The sequence below is a fragment of the Vombatus ursinus genome, unplaced genomic scaffold (assembly GCF_900497805.2).
Source record: "Vombatus ursinus unplaced genomic scaffold, bare-nosed wombat genome assembly UNPS02014768.1, whole genome shotgun sequence".
Classification (NCBI taxonomy): domain Eukaryota; kingdom Metazoa; phylum Chordata; class Mammalia; order Diprotodontia; family Vombatidae; genus Vombatus; species Vombatus ursinus.
Genome location: NW_020954546.1, coordinates 12402104 through 12416779, shown reverse-complemented (window position 1 = coordinate 12416779; position 14676 = coordinate 12402104). Strand labels below are relative to the sequence as shown.

General features: G+C 51.6%; 2 protein-coding genes across 2 annotated transcripts in view; one reads left to right on the top strand and one right to left on the bottom strand.

Moving 5' to 3' along the window:
- FKBP6 (FKBP prolyl isomerase 6) overlaps window positions 1-2290 on the bottom strand; it is a 43740-nt gene extending 41450 nt beyond the window's left edge. The window contains exons 1-3 of the mRNA XM_027861551.1: window positions 2219-2290; window positions 1216-1333; window positions 679-768 (exon numbers count right to left, since the gene is read on the bottom strand). Of these exons, the coding sequence (XP_027717352.1) occupies window positions 679-768; window positions 1216-1333; window positions 2219-2290 (280 nt within the window). The remainder of the gene's footprint in view (window positions 1-678; window positions 769-1215; window positions 1334-2218) is intronic.
- Window positions 1-14676, top strand: part of TRIM50 (tripartite motif containing 50) — a 24774-nt gene that overhangs the window by 9316 nt on the left and 782 nt on the right. The window contains exons 2-6 of the mRNA XM_027861550.1: window positions 7906-8321; window positions 10488-10583; window positions 11898-12128; window positions 12771-12793; window positions 14059-14183. Of these exons, the coding sequence (XP_027717351.1) occupies window positions 7906-8321; window positions 10488-10583; window positions 11898-12128; window positions 12771-12793; window positions 14059-14183 (891 nt within the window). The remainder of the gene's footprint in view (window positions 1-7905; window positions 8322-10487; window positions 10584-11897; window positions 12129-12770; window positions 12794-14058; window positions 14184-14676) is intronic.

The window sequence follows — 14676 nt, the reverse complement described above, 5'->3', positions numbered from 1 at the left end:
TTTCCTCCACCTGCAAACGCTCTCCTCCCCTCAAAAAGAAAACTGATGCTATCTGCATTTCCATATATACATGTCTTGCAGACAGCGGAGCAGAGAACCTCAGCACAATGCTTGGCTCGCTACCTAGTTGTTACCTAGTCGCCTGTTCCTCCCCTTTATGTATTTACAATCCAGCCTACCTGGCTGCCCAGCTCTCCCTCCTCTCAACAAGGCCAGCCCTCCTCCCTTCTGGGCACGTCCTCCCTCCTCACCTCTGAGGCGAGTGCCCTGAAAAGCCTCCCTTGATCCTCTGTGTCCCAGGTACTCCCTCCCTCCCTCCTCCAGGGATCACCGAGGACACGTCCTTGAGACTGCTCAGGACGGGGGCGCTATCACTGTGTCTGTCTCTCCCAGCACCTAGCACAGTTAGCCTGGTGTGGAGAAAGTACCCAGTAGAGGCTGGGTGGACTGGAAGGAATTACACCATCTTAGATCATGCCACAGCCTGGCCGCCCACTTCATAAATTTCTTGGTCACAAGGTGAAATGGGAGAAGGAAGGTATACACGGCTCCACACGATCCATCCCTCCTTATCAGAAAAACCAACACAAAGAACACGTCAACATACAGTGGGGCTGTGGGTCAAAAGTGCCACTGAACTTAGGCCAAAACACGTGCTGGTCCCCAGGCCTGATTCACCTTCTCCAAGTTTCATCAGTCGAGGGATCTTCCTAAAGCAGTTTGTGTCGAAGGGCTTGTCCATGTGCTCCAGATACCCAGAGTATTTCACTGAAGGAATCGTGAGAGAAAGCCATCAAAATTCACATGGAACCAGATCCATGAGCGAAGCCGGCCCAGAACCAGAACCAGAACCAGAACCAGCTGCGGCTACCCTACATCACCAGCCAGGAGACTAACTCACTAGTGACTGCTTCCAAGGAAGGCAGATGGCGAGAGAAGGTGGCTCTGGCAGACCCTCTGTCCCTCAGCCAGTGAGCCCGACTGGCCACATCTATGCCGCGACACCTTCGCGGCCCAGGCTTTTCTTAAAAAGCCTGAACTGCTGGCCTAAAGCCACATCCCAATTTACGGACAGGTCGCCTTGATCTTAGTACTAGGCTTCCCCAATGCGTCTGAGGCTCCAGAGCACAAGCAAAACCCCGTCTTTCCCCCTTCAAACATCTCTACTGCTCCGACTCCTCTGCTGAAGTAAGTGCACCCAGGGGCCCGTCATACCTAATACGGAGGCATCGGGTGTCACGAAGTCTCCGGCCCCCTCACGGATGACCTCCTTTAACACCCCCCTGTCTCCAGTGATGTCCTGCATCCGCTGGCTCAATCTCTGGTAGGGAGACTGGCAGGGGGCAGTCAGAAGAGAAGGTCATTACCCTGAGACCCCCCCCCCCACCCCAGATCCCCCAGAGGAGCAGCAGGGGCCTCTGGGAGACTCCCAGATCCCAAAGCCCACTTGGGGTCACAGGCATGGGGCAAACACCAGAGAAAATCCTCTTTCTTTGGCTTTGGGATTCGTCCTGGGATCCCCCTCCTGGCTAGTAAGGACAAAGAATGTCATAAATGGTCAGAACTCCAAAGAGGTCACGGATTCCCCAATGCCCATTTTACAGAGGAGGAAACTGAGGCCCAGGGAGAAGGGGCTTGCCCAGCATAGAGGAAGCAACTGAATCAGGACCTAAATCTCAGCCTAAAAAGTGTAAGATATAGATCTGGGAGGGGCCAGAGCCCCTCTACTCTCCCCCTCAATTTACAGAGAAGGAAACTGAGGCACAGGGAAGTGACTTAATATCACAGGATCATAGTTAGGGCTGGAAGGGCCCCCCTACCCCCCAATTTTACCGAGAAGGAAACTGGGGGGCAGTGAGTTAATATCAGAGGATCACAGGGCTGGCAGAGGCCAGAACCCCCATTTTACAGAGAAGGAAACTGAGGCAGGAATGGGGGGGGAGTGACTTACTATCATAATTAGGGCCAGAAGGGCCCAGAGTCCCTCTACACCCCCCCCAATTTTACAGAGGAGGAAACTGAGGCCTGGGGGGAGGTTAAGTGATCTGCCTCCTCCAACTCCGAATTCCCATAACTCTTTCCACCTCCTACTACGGGCTGCCGGGGCAAGCCACGTTACCCCCTCTATGCCTCAGTCTCCCCCTTTGTAAATTGGGGGTTCCGACAGACAAACGACCAGACGAAGACACCGTCCCACAGGGTCCTCCTCCGCGCGCACCAGCTCTCCCGCGCCTTCACGGTCCAGGGCCGGCTTCAAGTTGTTCGCAGGCGTCACCAGAGGCTCCGCCATCTTGTCCTCCCACCTGCACAATGCTGGCTGTTGCCCCAGAGAGCGCATGCGCGGGGCCAGGCTCTTGAGACCGGGCCCCCAAATTCCCGCCCACACGCGCCCCGGCCAACCAATCAGCCGTCGCCCACTCTCTCTCGAGTGTGAGCCCCTCCTCCAATCACCGCCCAGGGCTGGGTAAATAGTAGATTGTAAGGCACGTGTTTCCTCAGGCCCACAAGAGCTTTGTCGGTTTCCCTTGCCCCTCCCCCGCCGCCCCTCCCCTGCTCTCCGCCCGACTCCCTCAGCCCCAACAGCTGGGGTAACAAGCTGGCAATCAACCACCTGCATTAGCTGCCTACTACTTCTGGGCGGGGTGCTGGGGCTGGAGCTAGTTACAGGGGCAGGTCTGTCCTTCGGCAAGAATGTACCCAGCCCTGCGATGGGGAAAACCCAGACCCCGCAGTTCTGTGATGTCATTGGTACACAGGAATCCCACGTGGGAAAACTCCCTCCGCCAAGACGGTTATCACCTTCTCTGCAACTTACATAATCTTAGAGAGTTGCCCAGGGAAGGTGGGCCGTGGATAGGTCACTGGATCTGGAGTTAAGAAGACAGGAATTCAAATTCTGCCTCAAATACTTACTAGCTATGTGACCTTGGGCTAGTCATTTAACCTCTTTTTCCTCATCTGTAAAATGGGGATGATAATAATAGCCTCCCCCCTAGGGTTGTTGCGACCAAATGATATAATAACGGTAAAGGGCTCACAGTAGGGCTGTATAAACGGTCACTATTATTGTGTTGCTGTCATCAGTTTGTGGAAGAGGCAGTTTGGTGTAGGGGAAGCCCGGAAACTGGGCTGGAATCCTGGCCCTGGCTCACTGGCTGACCTTGGGCGGTCACCCCACCGCGGCTCAGCCACAGCCTGGGAGGGGGGCTTCTTGACACTTGACACTCCCCGTGCAGATCACAGCTCCCGCCGGCGTCCCCGCCCTGCATGGCTCTGGTCCTCGAGGGAGGTTGTCCTGGGGTCTCCATCCTCATCCCTCCGTCATGACCCGTGGCCAGTCCATCCTTTTCGATCACAGCTTGGCATTCGTATGGCGTGCTGAGTTTTCAAACCTCTGTAAAGCGAGGGAGGGCTGAGGACGCGCGACGGAGGACGTCCCGTCCGCCGCCAAGTCTTCCATCCCCCAGGCTTCCAGTGTTGCCAAAGGACCAGGTGCTGGGGAGCCCTCCCCAGAGCCCCGCCCCTCATCCCCCCCTTCAATCCAAACAACCACCTGAACGCTGCTATCAAAGCGGGGACGGCCGGTGGCAGGCGCCTCGGCCCTGTGACCAGCCTGGTCTGCTTTGGTTCCCGGTGACTTTGCCCTGCGCCTTGGGGTGGGAAGGGGGAGTTGCCTGGAGAAGAAAGAAAGCAACAAAGATTAGGTGGGTGAGGGTGCGCCCTCTGTCTTTTCTTGTGGTCCTGGCTCCCTCTGGAAGGAAGAGGCTGCGGCAGCCAGAGAGGTCAGTTATGCTGGTTTGCCGGTCAGGTGTCCCAGATTGCCTTCCCAGCTCTTGCTGTCGCCTGGGGGTCTCCGGACCCTGCCATTGGGGTCGTGCTAGAGATTAGACTGAAAGGTAGCTGGCTGTAGGGGAAAGAATGCTGGATTTAAGACCTGGGCTCAGATTTCATCTCTGACAAAGGTAAGTGACCCTTGTCCCTGAGCCTCGGTTTCTTCATCTCTAAAATGGGGATAATAATGCCTGTAGCATGTTACTTCAGGAAGCTGTTTGTGACCAGGTAAAGCGGTAGCCTCCAAGCACTTTCTAAATAGTCCTAGGGACTGGACTTGTAATTTCACTGGTCTAAGGAGCTCTCAGGTGAGGACACTCCCTGCACCAAGGCAGGTTAGCACTTCATCTTCAATCGACAGTTTTAGGAAGTTTCCTAGAGCACCAAGAAGTTAAATGACTTGCCTACAATCACAAAGCCAATATGTGTCGGACGCTGGCCTGGAACCCAGATCGCCTGGATTTCAAAGTTGGCTCTAGTTGGTTGCCCAGTGGGTAGAGCACGGGACCAGGGTTAGGAAGTCCCAAGTTTAAATCCCACCTAAGACATTTCCCACCTGTGTGACCCAAGTAACTTCACCAGTTTGCCTGGAGTTATGAGTTTCCTCAACTGCACCATGGGGACAATACCAGCACCTATCTCCCAGGGTTGTTGTAAGATTCAAATGAGATATTTGTAAAGTGCTTAGCACAGTGCCTGACACACAGTAGGTGCTATATAAATACTAATATTCCCTTTCCCCTCTCCAACACCCATCTGAATGCTATTATTATCAGGGACAACTAGCTCTTCCAGGCACTAGAAAGTATGGGCTCAGTGTGGAGGATGGATAGCACACAGGCATTAGACTTGGCCCTTGAATTTTGCTTCTTAAAACCATAGCCCCGGCTTGGTGATGCCATGAAGAGCTCAGGGCGCCTGGTTGATGGGCAAAATCAACTTTATCGGCATCCAGAATGACTCCTCGTCCTTGGTTCTTTTTCTTTTTTTTTGGCGAGGCAGTTGGGGTTAAGTGTCTTGGCCAGGGTCACCCAGCTAGTAAGGGTTAAGTGTCTGAGGCCAGAGTTGAACTCTATCCTCCTGACTTCAGGGCCACTGCTCTATCCGCTGGGTCACCTAGCTGCCCCGTGGTTCTTTTCTTGTTTCCTTCTTGTGCTGATCTAGAATGATAGATCTAGGAGGGACCTTCGGAATGCTCATCATGGGGTCCTAGAGCTAGGAGGAATCGTAGAGATCAATTGAATCAACCCCATTCATTTTACAGACAAAGAAGCTGAACCCCAGCGGGGGTGGGGGGGGTGGGCTCTGCAAGCTCTGTTCAAGTATGGGAGCCAAGAAGGTTAAGGTGGGTTTAGGCTGCATCAAGAGAAGCCAAAGAACTCCCAGAAATAAGGGGACAAGAGTCCCCATCGTTCTCTGCCTTGGTCAGACCACATCTAGAGTTTTGTATTCAGTTTGGGAAGGACACTGTTGAGTTGGAAAGTGTGCGGAGGAAAAAAACCAAGATGGTGGAAAACCTGGAATTTACACCATGGGAGGATCATTTGGAGGAACTGGGAATGTCCAGCCCCGGGAAGAAGGTGGTGGTGGTTCTTAAGGACTGAAGGGCTGTCATGTATGTGGAGGAGGGAATAGGCTTGTGTTTGGCCCCAGAGGGACTGGGAAGGGGAGTGATTACTGGAGGTCACAAGGAGGTAAATTCTGGTTTGGAAGGAAGTAAGGAGAAACCATTATTAGAACTAGCCAAGACCACGAGGTTGCGGGATCCCCTTCTTGGAAGACCTGCAGCAGGGGCTAGATGTTATAGGCAAGATGCTTTGGGGGGCATGGCTCTTGAAGTCTCGTCTCACTTGAAATCTAGTGTTCTGGGATACCCAATGTTAGAGAGATAGTACAGCTACAGCTAGGACGCGAATTCATGTCCCTGTCTCCCAGCCCAAGACTCTGGTCTACATTCTAAATGGGCAGTTAGGTGGCACCATGGTGCATAGAGTGCTAGGCCTAGAGTCAAAAAGACTCATCTTCCTGGGTTCAAATCTGGTCTTTGACACTTCCTAGCTGTGTGACCCTGGACAAGTCACTTTAACCCCGTTTGCCTCAGTTTCCTCATCAGTCAAATGAGCTGGAGAAGAAAATGGCAAACCATTCCAATATCTTTGCTAAGAAAACCCCAAATGGAGTTATGAAGAGTTGGATACGACTGGAAAATGACTTAATGATACACTCTGAATGGGCATCCTTCCTTCTAAAACATCTTCTAACCCTTGAGACTATTAAAGGATCAGGGTGAGAAACTAGGGAGGGAACAGAGCCAGGACAAGGTATCTGAACATTCTAGGTCAGGCTTAAAAATCACTCTCTCCCCTAGGCCCCCATGTTGGGTGTTACTGTTTCCCCAAAGCTTTGAGCCTCAACAGTGCCCCGTTGGCTTATTGCAAAATATAGAAATACATGGCATCAGTAGCCGAAGATTCTGGCACTAAATATATTTAAATAAATAGGCAACAAAGTTGGACCCTCCTCCTACCCTGATTGGTGAATGACTAAACAAAGTATGGTATGTAGAGCTAAAAATAAGAATACTACTACCCTGTAAGAAAGGATGGCTGTGAGGAATTCAGAGAAACATAGGAAGATTTGTATGAACTGATGAAGAAATAGAAACAGAATTCATGAAAACCTCCCTGAAAGGGAGCTGCATTCTGAGTAATAGAAAACCCAGTACCCGGCTCTAGGGGGCACGTAATGAAATAGGACCCCTGTCCCCTCAGCAGAGGAAAGGGACGAGTAGGGAAGGATGGTGTCTCCATTGCTGGATGACTTTTCGCTCAGTTCTTTGTTGTTTTCGTTGTGGCCTGGAGAGGGGCAGCAGGACCAGAAGCCATATGGAGATGACTTTTGGTTCTTAAAAGCTGTGACTGGCAGACCAGGAGATTTGACAGGGAGCAGCAGTATGGAGTCAGTGGGACTTGGGTTCAAATGCCTGGGTGACCGTGAGCAAATGACTTAACCTCTCCAGGCCTCAGTTTCTTCATCTATGAAATGGGCAGGGGTTTAATAGATGGACTCCGGGCTCCTTTCATCTTTAAATCTATCATAAAATGTGATAGAACCTCACACGGCATCATGAAACAAGGACATTTCTTTGAAGTAGAAGACAAATAAGCAATGAGGAATTAAAATGTGCAGCGGGAACTCTGTCACCTGCGTCTGAAAATGACCTCCTTTCACATGGGGCCTGAGAGCAGGGGGCGTGAGGCCCTGGCCTCTGCTCTGGCCTCCTCAAACCCCAGAACCCCACATTGCCCCTGTACTTCCTGGGTGCAGTGACACGAGCTGTCTCATGCAGCAGCTGGAAAGGCTTCAAAAGACTTTTGTTTGCTGTCCAGGGACCAGCCCAGCTAAGTTTGATAAGGGGGTGATGTCAGTTTTTGGCCACAGACACTCTTGAACATTAAGCTCTAGAGGGGTTGCTAACCAAGGTAGAGGAGAAACTATGCAAAAAGCATTCCCATTGATGAAATAAAAATAATAATAGCATTAATGTTCATGGCTCCTTAAGGTTTTCAAAGCATTTTTACAAATATTATCTCATTTGATCCTCATAATAGCTCTGGGAGCTAGGTGCTGGGATTAGCCCCATTTCATAGATGATGAAACTGAGGCAGGGGAGATAATAATGAAAGTGAAATAGTAAAATAAATTGTAAATAGTAAAATTAAAAAACAGCGAAATAACCCTCTTTAAACTTAGCTAGGTTAGGCCTTGGGCAGCAAATAAAAGAGGTTATGTGGCTTGACCCAGAATCACACAGTAGTAAATATCTGAGTTAGGATTTGATCTCGGCTCTTCCTGACTCCAAGTCCAGGGCTCTATCTGCTACACACGGTATAAAGTGAGTATCAAAAGTATGTTAAAATAGAAAGTAAGTTTCAAAAGAAATACTGGAAAAGTGTGTGCATGCCCTTCCCTCTTTCCGTGTTGTGCTTCTGGGTAACGGCCCTGCTGGCCTAGCCTGAGTCCCAGCTCTGGGAGTGGACTGTGACAGGAGTCACTTCTGATCTTGTTTTTCAGCCTGGAAAGTCTGGATGGCGTTGCAGGTGACAGCCCCTGATTTGGCAAACGGGCTCCAATGCCCCGTTTGTCTGGAGGTCTTTAAGGAGCCCCTCATGCTTCAGTGTGGCCATTCTTACTGCAAAGATTGTCTGGACTCCTTAGCCCACCACCTGGGAAGCCAGCTCTTCTGCCCCGTGTGCCGGCAAGTGGTGCCCGATGGCAGCAGCTCCCCGCCCAACGTTTCCCTGGCCCAGGTGATTGAGGCTCTGCACGTCCCAGGCGAGCAGGAGCTGAGCGTCTGTACCCATCACCGAAACCCACTCAGCCTGTTCTGTGAGAGGGACAGAGAGCTCATCTGTGGCCTCTGTGGCCTTCTGGGCTCCCATCGGCAGCACCAGGTCACACCTGTCTCCACCGTGTACAGCCGCATGAAGGTAGGAAGCCGCTTGCCACCCTAGCCGGAAAGACCAGGGCCTGGCCACCAGACCAGCCCTGGGCTCTCTGCTCCAGGCTGAGAATGCAGGCCAAGGTGGGCCAAGGCGGGGTGATTGTGTGTCTGAGCCAGCAGGGCCTCCCACCCAGCTCCCACCCATGCCCAGAGCAGAGGTCAGGCGACTTAACCCAACAGATGCTGGGGGGAGATGATGGGGAGCAGGGCGGGGTTTCCTTTTCAATGAGGATGAGCTTTGGAGTCAGAGTTAGAATAAGCAGTTAGCAGGCAGGGAAAGCTAAGAGACAAGCAGCCAGCAGTGGGGGCGTCAGGGGCGTCGGGTACCCGTGCAGATGTCAATCCTGGACAGACCAAGTCCTCAGGCTCTGACAGAACTGGCCTCTGTGATGATGCCTCGACGCCAGCGTGAAATGCTTGACCTTTTGTTACTAAGGACTTGCTTGGGTAGGATCTGAGAAATTCCCCTTTCTGTGCATTCTCTGAGTTGAGGGCCCATGCTTCGGCACAGATGGTCTTTATTACTTCTACAATCATAGTTCCTCCAGGGTTTGGTCAAGGGGGCTCACCAGGGGCAGGAACATGAAAGTAGCAACTAGCCCTCTCCCCCCAATGAAAAACAAGCAAACAAAAAGGGGTCATAAAGTCTCTCTGGCCTAAGTTAAGTAAATCCTTAACTTCTCCCAGCCAGCCTCCAAACTTTAAAGAAAGAATCCAGTAACTAGGTTAACATTTGCTCAAGGCTTTTAATCAAGATTTCATCTACTGGCGTATCCTGCATTTTTGAATGAGACCAAAGCAGATGTGAGGCAAGGGAGCCAGAGAGGGCACCCATGAGGTAGGGGGGCATTCTGGCCCTTTATTACTATAGAAACCATTCGTGGGTCCATGGAAGGAAGCTGAAGAGGAAAAATCCATTCATAAGGGGATGCCAGGAAAAATGCCTGAGAGGGCCTGGCAATGTCCTGGATCCCTCTACAATGTGGGGGAGAGAAGGACAGTATGTGCATCTCCAGCCCACGTGTGGATCCTGGGTGTCCGAGGCAGGCTGTGCAGAGGGTGGGGGAGTTCTGTGGCCACGTGCATCACCTCAAAGCTGTCATATGAATACGGGGAGCTGAGACGAAGCTCCCACTTATCTCCAGTGGCCAGAGAAAGTTCTGGGGACTTGGTGGGGTGGGTGGACAGGAAGGCCCCCCCCCCAACTGTTGGTCATTTTTTGTAAGGACATTTGCCAGGACTGATCAACAGCGTAGCCTGAGCTCCATCCTAAAGAGGACTCTCCCTGCTCAGTATTGGTTCCTATTTCCCACCTCCTCATTTTTGCCCAGGCTGTTTGGAATGCACTTCCTCCTGACTTCATCCTTTAAACCCCCTAGTTTCCTTCTAAGGCTCAGCAGCCACCTCCTACGGGAAGCCCTTCCTAACCCCTCAGGTTGTAACTGCTCTCTCTCTTTCCTCAGCTAAGGTCCTTCCAGCTTTCAATTTCGGTGATTCTATTAACCCCACCTGAAATTGTTTCATTCTTTGTACTGGTATCACCAGTGCCTGGCATGTAATAGGTGCTTAAGAAATGCTCGTTGGCCTGACTTGAATTGAGTAGATTATCACCTGTGTGACCTTGGGCAAGTTAATTTAATCTCTCTGGCCTCAGTTTCCTCATCTGTACAATGAGAGAGTTGGGCAGGATGGCCTCTGAAGTCCTTTCTACCCCTCTATCTCTGATCCTCTGAGTATGAGGAAATATAGGAAATACACAAAATAATTATAAAGTTTATTGGGAGAATTGGGACCCACCAACCACCAGGGGGATCTGCTATGAAATGCTTCTGGGACTGGTTTGGCTTGGATCTAGGACTGTATCTACACACAAGGTGGAGGCTAAGGAAACTGAATAATTTTAACTCTACCCTGGTTCTGAAGGGAGACTTTGGGCTGGCGTGGAGTCAGAAAGGCCTGGGTTCAAATCCCACTTTTGACACTGTCTGTGTGTGCACGGGCACAGTTCACTTCCCTGGGCCTCACTTTCTCCTCTCTGAAATTGAAAGGGCCAGACTCTGTGGCCTGTGTGGTCTGCGTGCCAGAGGCCTGGGGATGGGGAAAGGATGGCTTCCCTGGGACTCGTGGGTTCTGCTTTGGCTTCCTCCCCCAGGAAGAGCTCTCGGGCCTCATCTCTGACCTGAAACAACAGCGGGAAGAACTGGAGGAACATGTCACCAGACTAGGGAACAACAGGACCCGGATTGCTGTGAGCCAGCACCCACATTGTGCCCCGTGCCCTCGCTTCCCTGCCCCGGGAAAGGGCATCCCTTCTCCTGGTGTCACCAAAGTCAAATTAAGATCCAGAGCAGGCCCAGGAGGGATGTGGGGGTTTGCCTGTTCCCTTGGAGCACCGGATTCCCAAGCCATCCCTGGCTCGTGATACTGGTGTGGCCTTGGATATGAATCGCTTCGCTGCCAGAGGTCTCAGCTTCCTTTTTGGTAAAATGAGGGGAAGAGCATTTCCTAGACACTCCCCCTCCCCATTTTAAAGATGAGGAAGCTTGATGCCAAGGGAGGTAAAGGGACCTCCTCAAGGTCACACGATAGAAAGCACCAGAAGTGGCCTTTGAACCAGGCCCTCTGGCCCCATACCTACACATGACCCTGCCTCCCATCTCGGCTCCCTCCCACTCTGCATCTGGGATCCCACTGACTTCAAGTGGTGGGGTTGGGCCCAGGGCCTTGGTAAACTCTGTAGTCTGAGAGTGAGGTGACCCGGCCTCCTCCACGACGGGGTTTGGAATGACCACCTTGTGCCACCTTCTGGTCAGCCCAGTTATAACTCCTTCTGGCGCGTGAGTCAAGTTGGGGTGGGGGAGCCCTACAGAGGCAGCACCAGGACTGGCCCATACTAGAGGAAGGGACGCTGGTAGCGGACCTCAAGTTCTTAGAGAAGCCATAGTCGCTCTGTTCTTGGCACGGTGCCTGAAACACAGTAGGTGCTTAATACATGCTTGTTGATTGATTGGTCAACTGCTGTGTCACCTCTTACAACAACTCCCTGGCCTAGAGGGATAATGGTGATGTCCTGAATCCCTCAATAGTTTGGGTAAGAGAAAGGTCTACGTGAAGGACAGAATGTGCATCTCCAGCCCATGGGTGGGTCCTGCATGTCCGTGGGAGAGTGTGCAGAGGGAGGGAGAGTTCAGGTCTCATAGTTTATATAGGCTGTGCTTGTGTGCCAAAGGAAGCAGCATGGCACAGGGGAAAGAGCAATGGAGTCAGAGGTCCTGGGCTCAAACCTTGGGCAAATCACTTAATTTCCTCGGAGCTCAGTATCCTCTTATAGAAAACAAGGGGGTTGGCCTCGATGACGTCTAAACTCCCCTCCAGGCGGCGTCTAAGACCTTCTGAGCTGAGGGGGAGTCTCCATCTCTGTGAAATGAGGGGGTTGGACCGGATGACCCCGAAGGCCCTTCCAGGCCAGCCTAGATCTGCCCCCCCCCCCCCATGAGCTGCTCTCTCCTGGCCCAAACCAAAGTAAGGGCTGGCCTGAGACGGGCTCGGCTCCCTCCCTCAGAACGAGTCCGACGTCTTCAGCTGGGTGATCCGGAGAGAGTTCCAGGAGTTACACCGCCTGGTGGATGAGGAAAAGGCCCGATGTCTGGAGGGCATCGAGTGTCACAAGCGGGGCCTTGTGGCCTCCATGGACATCCAACTGGAGCAGGCCCAGGGTGCCAGGGAGCGGCTGGAGCAGACCGAACGAGTCTTGGAACAGCTGAGTGAGGAGAGCCACCTAGACTTCATCCAGGTGAGCCAGGGAAAGGAACAGTCCATCAGTCAATCAACAAATGTTCATTAGGTACTTACGATAGAAAGACAAAAATGCAATGGTCCATGCCCTCAAGAAGCTTACGTTGGGGGGGCGGGGGTTGGAGAAGAACATGACATTCAATTCAGTTTAAAAAGCATTGAATAATTATCCCAATATCTAGCATTTATATGACACTTTTAGGTTTGCACAACACTTTAGGGACATTGTCTCATTTGACGTCATTTAAGTGTCTATTATAGATACAAGGGTGCCTCTCCTCAAGGACCTTGCATTCTAATGAAGGAGACATGTGCATGTACAGTATAAACAGAACAGTACAGAATGACCAGGAGGGCTGTCCCTCAAGGGCAGGGATTGGGTTTGTCTTTGTATGCCCACTGTATGCACGATGCCTGGTGTGTAGTAGGTGCCTAATAAATGTTTGTAAAAATGAGCATCCTGCTTCCATTGGACCAAAGTGTGACCTTTGGACTTGGGGCATCTAGCCAGCCAACGCCCCTCCTTTGGGGCACCTTCCCTCTATCGCCAACCACAATTCCTGCCCAGCAAACCCCGTCACTCGTGGCTTCTGAAGGAGCCTTCTCATGTCTTAATCACCTTGTCTCTCTTTTCTTACAGAAATACCACACCATGGCCTCCAGGTAAGTACCCTGGTGGGGAGAGAGGGAGTCAGGCCTTTGGGATCTGGCAGAACATGTGGAGAAGGGATGGAGAGGAAGCCCGGGAAATGGCATGGGCCTCTCATTCAGCTAGAGCCGTCTTCCAAACAGGGCTAAGTCAGGATTCCAGCCCCACTTGTAATGGCCTTTGGGAACATAGATATACACGCATGTATACATATAACACATATGTACACATAGAAATGTACATGGATGTGTGAAGTATGACCTTATCTTTCAAATAGAGAGCCCAATAAAGCATTATTCAGGCTTTACTACGTGCCGTCAGCCTGCTAAGTGTTGGGGATGTAATACAAGGAGGTTCCATTCTAATGGAAGGGGCGGTAAGCTGGTGTGTTGTGGGAGCAGTCTGAAGGACTTTGGAAAAGAAAGCTGACCTGTCTGAGCCTGGGGACCCAGGGTGAAATCCAAGTTGGTGGGAGGGAAATTATGATTTTATATACATATATATATATATAGAGAGAGAGAGAGAGAGAGAATTTATGATTTATATATTTATACATGTATACACACATATATGCATGTATATATACACACATAAATATATAGCCATACATACATATACACACACATATGTCTTTTCCTCAGTTATATGACCTTTTCTTGCACAAATCTCCATCCCCGGGGCTGTGAATTCAGCCAGAAATGAGTCTCAGGGTAGAATGCTATGGTGGATGCAGGACTGTGTGAGTTTAGGTGGGGGAGAAGCTGTACCCAGAGATTTAACTCGGGCAGATTGGTGGGGGCTTTGATCCAGGGCACTCCCATTCAGAGGGTGCCAACAGCACGGGCTGGGGTGCCCTTCTTCCTTATCCCTGGCTCCTCCAGTCCCTGCTCCCCATTTTCCCATCAGCAGTCAGGCCTTCAGGAGTGGAGAAGCCTCCTGGCATCCTGGGCAGGGATGACTGTCACAGGAGTCAGAGAACCTGGCTTCAGAGCCCGCCTCTGATACTTACCTCCTGTTGACCTCCTTGGCCTCAGTCTCCTTATCTGTAAGACGAGGGGGTGGGACTCGATAGTCCCTGCCAGCTGTCACTCCAGGTTCTTGGGATGGTCCAGCTTGGAGGCCCCCTCCCCCCCCATCTTACCCGGCCCCTCCCTACTTGACCCGGGCACCCAAATCCAAATCCTTGGTTATGGCTCAGTCTTTGGCCCCCAGCAAAGGGAAGCGGTACTGCCACTCACTCACATCCGGTCCCGGGCTCTGTCTACCCGTGTTCTTCCAGCACGAAGCTCCAGCAGACCCTGCCCCTGGAGGGGACCTTCAACGCCGTCTCTTTCAAGCCCGGCTTCCACCCGGCTGACCTCAAAATGACCGTGTGGAAGCGGCTGTTCCGCAAGGTTCTGCCGGGTGAGTTACTGTGGGAAAGCAGCCCCAGCCTGGGCACTGCTGGGTCCCAGCGTGCCCAGCCAGAGTTCATGTAGTGCCCGCTAGGTGCCACCAGAGATGTAAAGCTGACAAGGAAGGCAACAGGTACATATGTGAGATGTATACAAAGGAATCTTGGGAGGGGGCGGAGAGAAAAGCTGAGGGAGTCAGGGAAGGCCTCGGGGAAGCTTATAGGATTCAACAAGGCCTGCGGAAGGAGGGGAGTGCGTTTCAGGCATGGTGGGGAGCAGTGTACATCAGCCTGCGTAAAGGCGTGGAGGTGGGAGATTGAGTATCATGGGTGAGGAGCAAGAAGAAGGCCAGGTTGGTTAGAACACAGTGTGTTATGGGGAATAATATATATGTGTATGTATATGTGTGTGTATATATATATATATATATATATATAAAATTTATATATATATATATGTATATATAAGTTGTAAAATGTTTAACTCTGGAGGTCATCAGAAGC